The sequence below is a fragment of the Phyllostomus hastatus genome, unplaced genomic scaffold, assembly GCF_019186645.2.
Source record: "Phyllostomus hastatus isolate PE091 unplaced genomic scaffold, TTU_PhHast_1.1 phas_scaffold_501, whole genome shotgun sequence".
In the NCBI taxonomy this organism is placed as follows: Eukaryota; Metazoa; Chordata; class Mammalia; order Chiroptera; family Phyllostomidae; genus Phyllostomus; species Phyllostomus hastatus.
Window position 1 is genome coordinate 64044923 of NW_025334033.1, and position 13198 is coordinate 64058120.

A 13198-nucleotide genomic window follows, 5' to 3' on the forward strand; every position below is an offset into this window, starting at 1 on the left:
CAGGCTTCGTGGCGCGAGCAGCCAAGCGAGGTCTTCCTGAGCCTACAGCGGTCCCGTGGGGAGCTGGTCCCGTCTCAGACCCGCTGATCTGCCGGTGTCCCTCCCCCGGGGTGTGCTCAGCATCAGACGCAAAGATCCCTCTGTAAGGGGCTTGGCAGAGTGCCCGGCACCAGGTGCTCCAGACACGGTCAAGCGTTTTCTTGTCGCTGCTGCAGATGAGAAATGGAGGTGTGACCTGCCTCGAGTCACACGGCTCAGTGCTGGGCCCAGTCTGAGCTAGCATGTGTCTCATCTTGCCGCTGCTGCTTCTGCCCAGGACAGTGTATAGGGCCTGAGGCCAGAGGGTGATATGTGAACTGCTCCCCTTAAGCCCCGCCCCCCCAAAGATGGGAGAGTCCAGGCCCTCGTGGTGGAAGAGGGGACCTTGGAGGCCAAGCACAAGGGTGGGAAGAGAATTCTAGGTAGAGGAAACAGCATGGGCTAAGGGTTGGCAGTGGGAAAGCTACACGCAGATCAGGGAGGGCTTCCTGGCAGGAACCAGACACACAGGTGGGAGATCAGATGCTTGGAAGGCCTCGAATGCCGTGCCCAGGAGCAGTGGGGACTTCCTCCTGCGGGTGCGCTGGGCTGCGCTGCTGTCGTACTCAGACAGCAGGGTGGCCGCAGCGGGCGGTGGGATTGAAGCAAGGGGAGGGTGGAGACCAGCCAGGACCACTGCAGCTTTCATGTGGAGGGAGGCCTCTGCCCAGGCAACAGATAGGGAACCAGATGGGTGGGGGGGCCACCGTGGGGAGGAGTGGGGAGGAGTGTGGAGATGCCAGGGCCGCTATCCTGGGCTGCAGCAGGGTGAACACCCTTGACCGTGGCTGGAGCACTTACTACGCTGCAGGTCTCTGCTGAGCCCCTTACGAGGTTTGTGAGGTCTGATCCTCAGCACACGTTGAGATCAGGAGTCGGTAGCTTCACGGAGGGGTTGCAGTTAAGCGAAATGAGGAAGGAAGGGAGGGAGGGGCCCCTTGGACCTGCCCTCTCTGGGCCATATCCGGGTCCTAAGGGGCCCTAAGTGTCGTGATGAAGCCACCACCTTCCTCCCAGCAGGAGGAGGGGAGGGGTGGCGAGCTGGTTCTCTGCCTCCTGTCTGGAGCTGCCACCTGAGCCAGGAGCCACTCACCGTCTTGCCCTTGGATGGTCCTGGGGAGTGGGGAGAGGGCGGAGCCTCAGCCGCTGCTCAGGGGCCCTGAGCGGTGCCCTGGGGCCTGTGTGCTGGGGAGAGGAGGAAGTACATGCAGCCCCTTGGTGCAGGCCGTGCCGGCCGGCGCTGCACGACTCCTGTCCCCCAGCTCACCTACCTCTCGGCACAGCCCACGGGAGGGCCTCGTGTCCCCACTGTCACACCAGAAAGTAAAAATGGTGTCCTGCCAGGAATGGCAGAGCTGGGGTGTGATCTGGGTCTATGGATTCCCAAGTTCAGCCTGTCTCTCTCTGTCTTTCTCCCTCTCTCTCACTTAAGAAAAAAATTACCAAAATGAATTCCTGCTCTTCCTTCTATAGTAGTTAACAGGGGTTTTTTTTTTTTAGATTTTATTTATTTATTTTTAGAGAGAAGGGAAGGGAGGGAGAAAGAAAGGGAGAGAAACATCGATATGTGAGAGATACATCAACCTGTGGCCTCTCGTACGCCCCCAACTGGGGCTCTAGCCCACAACCCAGGCATGTGCCCTGACTGGGAATCAAACCAGCGACCTTTCTACTTACCAGTACTCAGTCTACTGAGCCACGCCAGCCAGGGCTACAATGGTTGGCTTTCAAAGCCACAAAAGTCAGCTGGGATTTGTGAGGAGATGGAGCTGAGGGGGCCGTGGGCATCAAGGGGGTTCAGATATTGCTCTCCTGGTCCTGGTCTTACATCTTAGAAGTGCTCCCCAGATCACCCCAAAACTTTCCAGGACCTAGGGAGGTGCCACGCTCCTCAGGGGGAGGAGAAGACCAGCCCGGGCCAAAGGACTGTACACACAGTGTGCAGTGTTCTCCATTCTGTGGGTCACAGCCCACGAGGAGGTGTGGTCTCTGTCCAGGTTCCTCACGGAGCTCCTACAGCCTCGGGACTCCCTGAGCGATGGGGTGGCTTTCATCCTTCATGATCGGCTGTGGGGGGGCTCCGCCCACAGGGCCCCCCCGCCCCTGGCAACCATGGATGAGAATAAGTCTACCAAGACATGATCTGCTTGGGGAGGAAAGGTGGCTGACTCTCAGAGGAGAAGGGCCAAGAGCCTTTTCTTCAATGGGCTTTTATTGTGTTCTTTTGCACAGGAACACAGCTAAAGCTCATTACTCATTGTCAGGCAGTAAGGATCAAACAACAGATAACATACAAAGAACTCTGAAGGCCTATTCTGAGTCAGGATCTGTTAGCCATAAAACTTTGAGGAACAAACTCACTTCTCCCTTGGACCCTTATCATTCAACTGAGAGCATTCTAAACAAGGCAGGTTTCACAGGATTTTACGTATTCTTTCTTAGGCCTGATCTCCAGAGGAACCCGCCCTTTCCAGCACGGGGGCTGCAATGCCTTCTGTCATTGTTTCAGGCTTAAGTCAGGCAGGGGCAGTAAGGCAGCCAAGAGATTAGGAGATTTCTCGCAGACAGAATGCGGACTTAGGCTTTATCAAAGCCGAGGGGCAAGGGTCCATCACCCCCTTTCTCCATAGCCCCCCAAGTCCTTCCCTGAGGGTCTCCATGTGATCGTGCCTGTCTTAGGTCGTTCCCCCCTTGGGGAATCTTACCCGTCATTGGCTAACTGACCAAGCATTGGGGGTCAGGCAGGGTGAAGTAAAAGGAGCAGAAGCGGCACTCCTGCCAGGGAGATAAGCTTTGTCTCCTTAGTGGCTTGTGGTCCGAAGGTCACCAGTCTTAGCCATGTTGGGGGGAGGGGGGGCGGTTACAGCTTCTGAAACCAGGCAGGGTGGCCCCCAGCATTCGGCCCATTTCTGTCACACCTGAGCTTATGCTAGGAGGTGGCACAGGTACGTCCCCTCAAGATGGGGCTGACCACCAGGGACACCCAGAGACCAGGGCAGAGATTTTCAGCCTTTTCGATATCAGGGCACACATACACTCATTACCAGGTCTCTGTGGCACACCAAGACGATGTTATATTTTTTTTTTTTTGCTGATCTGACTAAAAAAATAGGTATGGTTTTGATTGATTTACAAAAAAGAAATAATAGCAGTTACCTGCCCTTTTTGCTCTAAAGGGACTTTTTAAAAAAATCAGGTGCCTATTCTTGTATGTAAGGATTTCTGGTATCATGAAATTAACCAATCAGATGCAGCTTTACACGGTGTGACCTATAAAGTGCCACTCTATTGTATGACCTCCATAGTTATGGTCCCAGACAGGGCGTTCACACCGGACGGCCACTGTAGTGTTGACTGTTGTCATTTTTTCATTTGACAATGTAAGGGCAAAGAGATCAGTCTGCGCCAACCCCAGGCAGGCAGTGTCAGAACCGAAGTACCTTGTGGGACACCCCGTTGGTGACGGTGGATTGGTTTTTGATACCAAAAAACACCCAGAGGGGGTCATCAAGTCAGTTGGATGGATCATAACAGTCTCTCTTTTTTTTAATCATCATCAAAGGAGCTTTTTTCATTGCTTTTAGAGAGAGAGAGACATTGATGTGAGAGAGAAACATTGACCAGTTGCCTCTTGCATGCCCCCCAACTGGAACCAAACTCACAACCCGGACATGTGCCCTGACTGGGAATTGAACCCGTGACATTTTGGTTTACAGGATGACGCTCCAACCAACCGAGCCACACTGGCCAGGGCCTGGCTCTTCTTTAATGAAAAATTAAGCTAGACTAGAAAGCACCGTCGTGCCTCATGCAGGAATGAGTCCCTTGTAAAGCGGGTTTGAGGGGTGTGTGTGTGTTACCTGCACGGCATCACGAACCCAGACGCGTCTCTTATTGGCGGCCGTGGTCCGGAAGGTCGGGAAGGCGCCAGCTAGAACAGAGGCCTCCAGGGCAGGGCATTTGCACCCAGGGAGCTGTGCAAGCTGACCCACCAGAATGTGTGTGTCAGCGTCGGGGAAGGGGTGTTAGAACACTTATTCTAAAAACCTCGTTTTGACATTTTCTCTCTGTGAATGCTTTCTCATAGACTTAGTAGTTTATAAGGAAATACAGACCTACGTACCTGTCTGGAGAGCACCTTAATTTTCATTTGTACTGACAGCCTCTGCTTTAGGAGGCGGGATCCCTTCCCAAGGCTGTGTCCACCAGTGCCCCCTGGAGAGCTGTTTAACAATGTCATTCCCAGTCCACCGCCACACCTGACCCAGGGCACCCCTGGGCGCTCACTGGGATTGGAATATGCACTTTAGCAGCTCCCCCAGGGGATTCAGATCCCGAATGAATGAATGAATGAATGCAAAGGTGGAATTGGGGCTTGGGGGGAAGGTGGGTAGAGCGGTGGGTGTGGGTGGAAAGGGCAGGTCAGGGTCAGACTGGCATGGGCCTTGAATACAGCCTTGGGCCTTGATGGGTCCTAGAAAGTACTGTCATGTCTCATGCAGGAATGAGGCGCTTGTGAAGCGGGTTTGAAGGGGGGGGGGTGTGTGTGATGGGACGAGGTGTGGAATTGGGACCCTCCATCCTGGGGGCCCTGCAGAGGCGCACCCCCCTTTCCTGGCCCCTGGAAACAGCGCTGGCCTGGAAGTCAGGAGGCCTGGGGCCCAGCACACTGTGTCTTCAACCCACCGTGGGGTCTGGACATGCTCCTTTCCCTCTCTGGGCCTCAGTTTCCCTATCTGCACGACAAAGGGGGAGGGTTTCTGAGTCCCTGCTGGGCTGTCTCTGGAGAGACCACCGAAAAGGTCCCCGTTCAGACCAAAGGCGGCAGCAGATTAAGCAACTGACTGAGCATGGTCAGGGATGTCTACCTGCACTCACCGGGAAGGCTGACTGTGTGCTCACTGGGGATGTCTGACTGTGTGCTCACTGGGGAATGTCTGACTGTGTACTCACTGGAGGTGTCTGGCTGTATTATCATTGGGGGATGTCTGGCTGTGTACTCACTGGGGGGTGTCTGACTGTGTGCTCACTGGGGATGTCTGACTGTGTGCTCACTGGGGGATGTCTGACTGTGTTCTCATTGGGGGATATCTGACTGTGTGTTCACTGGGGATGTCTGACTGTGCTCACTGGGGGATGTCTGACTGTGTGCTCACTGGAGGTGTCTGGCTGTGTTATCATTGGGGGATGTCTGGCTGTGCACTCACTGGGGGATGTCTGACTGTGTGCTCACTGGAGGTGTCTGGCTGTGTTATCATTGGGGGATGTCTGGCTGTGTACTCACTGGGGGGTGTCTGACTGTGTGCTCACTGGGGATGTCTGACTGTGTGTTCACTGGGGATGTCTGACTGTGCTCACTGGGGGATGTCTGACTGTGTGCTCACTGGGGGGTGTCTGGCTGTGTTATCATTGGGGGATGTCTGGCTGTGCTCACTGGGGGATGTCTGACTGTGTGCTCACTGGGGGATGTCTGACTGTGCACTCACTGGGGGATGTCTGACTGTGCACTCACTGTGGGTGTCTGGCTGTGTGCTCACTGGGGGATTTCTGACTGTGCACTCATGGGAGAAGCCTGGCTCTGTGCTCACTGCACATCTCAGTGGGGAGCAGTGAGGGTCAAAGGGCAGGAAGGGGTGGGTCACTCGCTTTACCCAGAATAGAGCCTTTAACGGAAATTTCCTGGGCTTCCCAGTCCAGGAAAGCTAGGGAAGAGCTGTGGCCTGCCCCCTCCCTCGCATGAAGGGTCTCCCGCATCTCTGGGTCCCTCGTGCTAGCCTGGGACCTGGATCCAAGTGGCTGCTCCCCCAGCCTCATGGCTGTGCCCCCCCACCACCCCAGGGAAGTTTCCAGTCCACATGGACACCCCGCAGCCAGTGGAGTTGCTGGGGTCCTCCTGCTGTGGTCTGTGGGTTTGGGGGCTTTGGGGGCAGAGGAGCGGACACAGAGACCCCCCCCAGACATGATGTCCACCCTTTGTGTTTCCACAGAGACTTACTGCCCTTCACGCTAAGGCTGCCGCAGGCCATCCTGGAGGCCAGCAGCCTCTCAGACCTCAAGACCATCTCCAACCTGGGCCTGGGTAAGTCTGCTCTCAGGGGCGGGGCAGGCCTTGAGGAAGCAGGGCCCTTGAACTGCCCCCGCTGACCACCTGTGCAGAGGGATGGCCCCTCGGGCTGCGACCAAGCCGGACCCTGAGTCCAGCTCCCGTGGGACCGGCTGCAGCCCTGCCCCAGGCTGCCGAGCTCCAGCAGTGGAGAGAGTCTCCCATCTTCAGAATGCAGGCTCTTACCAGCTGCCTGGGAGATCTGAGGGGCCCACGCTGGCCTGGGCCAGCACGGTGACCCACTGTCGGGGTGTGGCTCTGGGAGAGGCCGAAGCAAACAAACACCGAGGTCCTTCTCAGTGGTCGCCTGAGAGCTGAGTGCCAGCAGCTGCCACAGCCCCATCCGTGCCAGAAGGAAAAGCAGGGTGAACGTGATCATGAGCTGAAAGGTGTGCCCCCCGCCCCTTGGCCTGCCCCCTGCCCCACCAGCTGCACAGTGCACCCTGCCCCTTACCCCTCTGACCTTTGAGGGATGCAGAGGGAGCAGAAGAGCGAGGCAGAGAAAGGACAAGAGGGTTTCTGATCCTAGCCCTTCCACGTAACAGCGTGACGATCTCACGTCCCCTGGGCCCTTGCCACGCGTCAGGCTCTGCTGGGTGCTGACGAGGGCCTCGCCCTGCTGGCCCCTGGGCAGCCAGGCCAGCCGCTTCCGAGGGCTGCAACTCCCGGGCAGAGGCCTGGTCATGGCTTTGACCCAAGCAATTCCTCCGTCAGTTTTTATCAAGGCTGAACCACGCCTGGGGCCGGGCACGGCACACGGCTGCGCACAGTGCCCGGGACGGAGTGCTGCCCGGCTCGCCGGTGCAGGCCCGATGGAAGAAGCGATGACAAATGGGACAGGGTCACAGAAGAGGTGGGGGGCACACCTGAGGTCGGAGAAGGTGCCCGCTGGTTCCCGGGCCAGGCTGCCGTCCGACACCTGGAGAGGCCTCGGGGCGGCCATGCGAGAGACGCCGCAAAGAAGCCCGTGGCCAACAACGAGGAAGTGCACGTCGTCACCGGGCCCCGGGGAGTCAGCATGTCATGAGCACTGGCTACGTTCTAGCCTCTTGACCTGCAAATCTTCAAACAACCCTGTAAAGCAGGTTCTGTGATTGCAATAATCCCCACTTTGTGGCCGAGGAAACCGAGGCACGAGAGCTTAAGTAACACGTCCAGTGTCATACAGCCGGTGGCGGCGCTGGGACCTGAGCCAGCCGGTCCAGCTGCAGCAGCCCCCACTCCCCCACGCTGCCCCCTCACCCTTGACGTGGCCTCTCCTAGGTCCGATTTACCCAGTTTGTAAACCTCAGGACCGGTTTTCCATCGATACTGGGAAAAAAGCACTGAATTTCAGCCCCAGGTACCCTCCCAGAAGTTTGACTGTGGAACAAGTGACAGTTGTAAGTCACACAGTCCAAAGGGCATGGGTGACACTCTCCCTGCCACGCACCGAGCACCGTCTCGCGCAACTTCTGTGTCCCCATTTGAAAGACAGAAAACCGAGTCTCAGCACAGCTGAGAAACATGTCACGGTGCCCGGGTGGGCCAGGAACAAATTGGGATGAGCACCAAGGGCTTTGTGACCCCCGGCGCAGCCTCCCCGAGGCCCCTCAGCCACCGCTCCTGACCTTCCCAGCTGTCTTTGCCACGAGCAGTCACTGGCCAGCTTGAAGCCGGGTTGGGAGGGTGGGGAGATGGAGGGGCTCGGCCTGAGGAGGATGCCCTCTGAGGGGGGTCGGTTTGCTACAACCCTTGGCATCCCCAGCGTTCATTTCTGGAGTAGATGGGGCCTTCTATCACAGAGAACTTGACCTCAGACACAACGGAATAGAGGCAGAGGGGCCGTCTGGGAAGCTGGTGGCAGTTCAGGCTCATGTGTGGGCACACACTTCCTAGAGAAGGGGATTTACGTGAAACCACCTAGGGCCCCGGCAGCCGAGGAACTGGAGGTTCTCATCGGAGCTGGTGCCCCAAGGGCAGAAGGACATAAAGCGAGGATCACCTGAATAGTTCTTCCCTGGTTCCATGCAGAGCTGGGCGGGCGCAGTCAGGCCGAGGCCTAGGCTTGGAGACGGGGAGGCCTGAGCCGCGCCCACCTTCCCCTGCGTGTGTGATCATAAATATGCAAAGAGCAGCCCTCGCCGGGGGCCAGGATGCGCGGGCACTGTGCCCAGCACGCCGCGTACTGTCCCAGGCAAGGCACTGCTGTGGCGGAGAACTGAAACCCAACCAAAGTGGCGTAGGTAAAAGGGGACTCAGTGAAAGGACACCGGGGAATCTCCTAGAAACGGAGAAGGTCAGACACGCCTGGTGGGCACAGGGGTTCCCCGCCTACGCGGCCGGCTCCCAGCAGCCACACCCAGCGTCTCCTTGGCTTTCGGTTCCTGTTCCCCTACGCCTCCACCGGCCGGCCTCTGATCCAGCCCCATGCCCGCCTGGTCGTCTTGCAGTCGGAATAAGTTTTTATTTGTTCAGTTATAGTTTACATTCAACGTTGTTTTACATTAGTTACAGGTGTGCAGAATCGTGGTTAGACAATCATGTGCTTTACAAAGGGGTCCCCGAGGTTTCCAGTACCCACCTGGCACCATGCGTAGTTACGACAATATTACTGACCATATTGCCCGCGCTGTGCTTTACATCCCGTGACTGCTCTGTGACTGCCAATCGGTTCTTCTCACGCCCTTGACCTTTCTCACCCAGCCCCCCTCCCCCCTGGCCACCCTCAGTCTGATCTCTGTATCCATGAGTCTGTTTCTATTCTGTCTGTCTGTTTGTTTGTTTGTTTGTTTTGCTCTCTAAATTCCACCTATAAGTAAAGTCATACGATCTTTGTCTTTCCCTGGATGACTTATTCCACCTAGCATCATTCCCTCTAGGTGTCTCCATGCTGTCACAAAGGGTAAGAGTGTATTCTTTTTCCTGACTGAGTAATAGTCCACAGCTTTTTGATCCACTCGTCTATTGATGGGCACTTGGGCTGCTTCCAGATCTTGGCTGTTGTGAGTAACGCTGCGATGAACATAGGGGTGCCCGTATTCTTTCAAATCAGTGTGTGGAGCTTCTGCGGAGGGACCCCTAGAAGCGGGTCCCCTGGGTCATAAGGCCACCCCATTTTTAACTTTCCACACCCTCCTGTTTTCCTCAGTGGCCGCACCAGTGTGCAGGGGTGAGTTTGTGAGGCCTGCATGCTTCTGCTCACCGGTGTCAGCAGGGTCGTCTCTCTGGCCTTCCACTCACTTCCACAAAAGGAGCAGAATGTAGTCCATATCCCGGCAGTTGCGCCAGCCCCGCTGCTCAGACGCGGATGGTGCTGCCGGAAGGGAGCGGACCGTCTGCAAGCTCAGCAGCACCTTGTGGTCGCCCCGAATGCCGCTCGGGAGCCGGCGTGAGATGCTGAGTCTGGCCTTCGGGAAGCCGGCATCTGAAAGGGCAGGGCGTAGAGGAATAATCTTGGGGCCACAAACCGGACGTAGGGAGCAGGCCGGCACTACACTTTGTGCAGGTGATCCTAAGCGCGGAAGGCGTCCCGAGAAAGCGGTGGTCACTCGGGGTTGCGTGTGCCAGCGCTCCCCGACCTGCGCGCAGGGTGTGGAATACGTTTAGAAAACGCACATGTTCTATAGCTCTTCCAAGCTGGCATGTAATTTGCTTTTTCCTTTATATTCCATAATGAGAACGTTCCTGGTTATTCAAAATGAATCAAAAACTCAAGTTTGAATGGCCATCCGACAGCCCATCTTGGGGATGCCACAAAGTTTTCATTTGCTGCTGGACTTTTGAGCTGTTTCCCTGGCATCTGGAACACTTGGTTGCATTTACTCATGCCCTCTCTGTCCTGTCCCTAGCCTGGGCTCCCCGAGAGTGACCCCCGGGCCTGCAGCCCAGCGCCTGGCCTGGCCTGGCCAGGCCCTCTGAGGACAGTAGGGGTGAGGCCCTGGCGAGAGGCATCTCTGTATCAGGCGCAGGAGGCCACGGGCAGCTCAGGGGCGGTGAGGGCCAGGGGCCCAGAGGAGAGGCCGGGCCGCTGAGTCAATGCCTGGCGTGGCGCCATCGGGCACCAACATCTACCGCGTCGCCAGCTGCCAGGGTTGCATGAGAGCCTTCCACTTCTCCTCTGCGGGAAGGTGACCTACTTCCCTTTTACTTTTGCTTTTTTAACGTAAAACCCTGCACGGCCACTGTGGTGGTTCCCTAACAGGCCCCCAGACCCTAAAGGGCAGCCCCTCGGGCCTCAGCTTTCCCCACCCCTTTGAGTGGCGTTGGCTGCCCACCAGGGTGCCGCCACCCAGGCCCCCGGCCCATCGCCCTGAGCCCCAGGGCCTGCTCCACACCCACCAGAACCCAACTCTGAGCTGTAGGAAATGTGTTGTTTTTTATTTCAATCTGTGCATCACGGGCCCCCCTTGCTATCCTGAGACGGGCTGCCTGGCTGGCGGCCTGTCCCCTCAGGGAGCTCCACGGCCCTCCTTTCTGCCTCCCTCCCTCCTCTTGTTGTCTCACCTCTTCCTTCTCGTGCCTTTAGACATCCTCCCACGGTTCGGGCTGTCTCCACCTCGCCATCCAAACCAGCCTTGCCCGCGCCGTGCCCGTCAGAGCCCCGCCTCCCCGCTCTGGCCAAGCTAACGCACCTGTGCAAGCCAAAGAGCTGAGCCCCCTGCTCCGTGCCCCGTGCCCAGCACTGTCTCCAGTGCGGGAGGCACACAGGGCCATGAAGCACCGCGGCTGCCTCCGGGAAGCTCAGATGGAGTCTGGGAGGGGTGGAGGGGAGTCAGACAAAAACAGAGAATTACTGCGGGGGGGGCGGGGGGAGGGCCTGGATGTGCCAGGAAGACCCCACCAAACAGGGAGCACTGACTCGAGGCTCGAAGGGTGGTGGGAGTTTGCCAGGCGGAGAGGCTGGGAGAGCATTCCCAGCAGAGCGAGCGGCGTTCTCGAGACGGAAGGGGGCAGCCCAGGGCGTGCGCGTGTGGGACCAAGGGAGTCGCAGAGAATGGGGTGAAGACTCCGCAGGGGGTGCTGGAAAAGACGTGCAGATTCGGATCCCACAGGCCTCGAGCGCCAGGCTGAAGGGTTGGTAGTGATTCTGAACAAACGGCCATCAAGGGCCTACTATGTGCCCAACATGGTGCCACAGGGGGAGAGGGAGTGGGGGGAGGGCAGCCGATGGCCATGATCTTGGTGAGCAATAATGGGAGTGCCCAGGCTTGGGTGGGCACTTCAGTTTATCCTGTCCCCCGTGACATCCACCGTCACCCAAAGGGAGGGCTTCTGGGAACTTGGAGGTGAGCACTGGGGGGGCCCTGTCTCTCTCACCCCAAGCCAGACCGGCGGTGTGGCTGGGCCTTCCGAGGAGGCAGCGGGGTTGGGGCTGTGCAGGCAGGCGCGGGGCTTCCGCCACGTTCTCCGAGGCCAGGAGAGCTGTGGCCTCGCCGCAGGGCACCTGGGAGAGTGGGTTTGGCGTGGATGGGTCAGTAGCTACCTGTGGAAGTTAAGTGCAAGACCCAGGTGGTGGCTGGGATGTGCACAGAGCTCTGCAAGTTGGAAAGAGTCGCACGCAAGTTTGTCGTCCTTGTTTTTGTGGAGACAGACAGCCAGACACGGGGTCTCCGGCTGGCGGGACAGGGCTGAGCGTGAGCCCCGTGGTCCTGCCCGCAACGGCCCCGCCTCAGAGAGGGGACTCGCAGGCTCTCTTGCCGGTTTCTCAGCTGCACCTTGTCCCGGGGTTACGCCCTGTTCACCTTGATTGGGTCTGTGGTCACCTGGCCACCAAGGGGGCGAACACCCACGTCCATGGCAGTGCCCACCCCTCAGGGCAGGCACGTACCCACGGCCCTCAGCCACCTCGTGAGGCCTGCTTTCTCTCAGTGTCAGGAACCTGTTACGCTCTTGCCACATCCCCAGTTGTGGGGTGCACGCCACCCCGTACTCACTCGCGCCGGCCGAGCAACTGAGATAGGAAGTGTGGCAAGTTCCTAGGAAGGAAGGCCGCCACACACCGCGGCTGCACTCACACGCCCTTCGAGCTAATCTGGCTGCTCCGAACCCCGGCTCCTTTGCTCGCCGACCCGCTGACCGTGGGCAAGGCTTCACTCCCTCTGGGGCTCTCACTCCATCTGTGACGCAGGGATGACGCCAGGACTCACGCCGAAGGCCTGGCGTCCCGGATCAGGGCGGTGATCTGCCCAGCAGGCGGCCCGCCCAGCCAGGCCCAGTGTGGGGGGCTCCTGGTACAGCCCCGCATGTTCTGTTCGGTAGTTTTCTTCGTGACGGACCACTGTCAGAGCCGAGGCACTCTGGGCGAGAGTCCAGGGGCCTGGCCCCCACACGCAAGGGCATCTGCACTGTGAATCTCTCAGGTTAATAAGTTGAACGACACCCGGGCCCCCGCTGCTCCAGGAGGAGCTGCCTGCGTGGGCTCAGGGTGGCCACAGGCCGACTGAAATGGCTCCCCAGGCATTGTGCCCAGGGCCCCTTTGGGAGGGTCCTGAGCCTCCGTCAGATGCTCTGCAGGGCTTGGTACCCAGGAGCCAAGAACTGCCAAGCCAGTTGGCCCCCAGTGCCCTTGCAGAGGGGATGTCCCGTGCCCCTGACGCAGGACAAGCCAGGCACTGCCACCAACGCCTGGCTGGGGACAGGTGTGCTTTGGTGGTCCCAGCCGTGGGCTGTCTTGAGGGCCAGGTCAGGAGGAAATCTCGTACTAGAGCTTAGCTCAGCAGTGCAGGAGCCCCTGTTTCCGACGCCCACCCCCTGCCACGCACACACTGGGGGGATGGGCAGCTTCCCGTGTTAACATCAGGACTGGCCAGAGTGAGACATTTCGCAGTGGGCAGGCGTCCCCCGCTCCGACGGCCAGGCCTGAGCTCGGTAGCCGCCAGCCACAGGTGTTCTCTTTCTATACGGAGCGACTGGGGTGGCCAGAACAGGCCACAGCATCTCCCCCGTGGGGACCCTCCGTTCTAGCGACGACTGGGCGGAGGCCGAGAACAATCAAGTGACCTGCCCCAGAGCCCCCACCACCGCCAGCCAGTCAGC

At 58.5% G+C, this 13198-nt stretch overlaps 1 protein-coding gene across 4 annotated transcripts in view; it reads left to right on the top strand.

Moving 5' to 3' along the window:
* RIN3 (Ras and Rab interactor 3) overlaps window positions 1-13198 on the top strand; it is a 105043-nt gene that overhangs the window by 62967 nt on the left and 28878 nt on the right. For all 4 annotated transcript variants that reach the window (XM_045822978.1, XM_045822977.1, XM_045822981.1 and 1 more), the window contains one exon: window positions 6066-6157. In XM_045822978.1, coding sequence (XP_045678934.1) covers window positions 6066-6157 — 92 coding nt within the window. The remainder of the gene's footprint in view (window positions 1-6065; window positions 6158-13198) is intronic.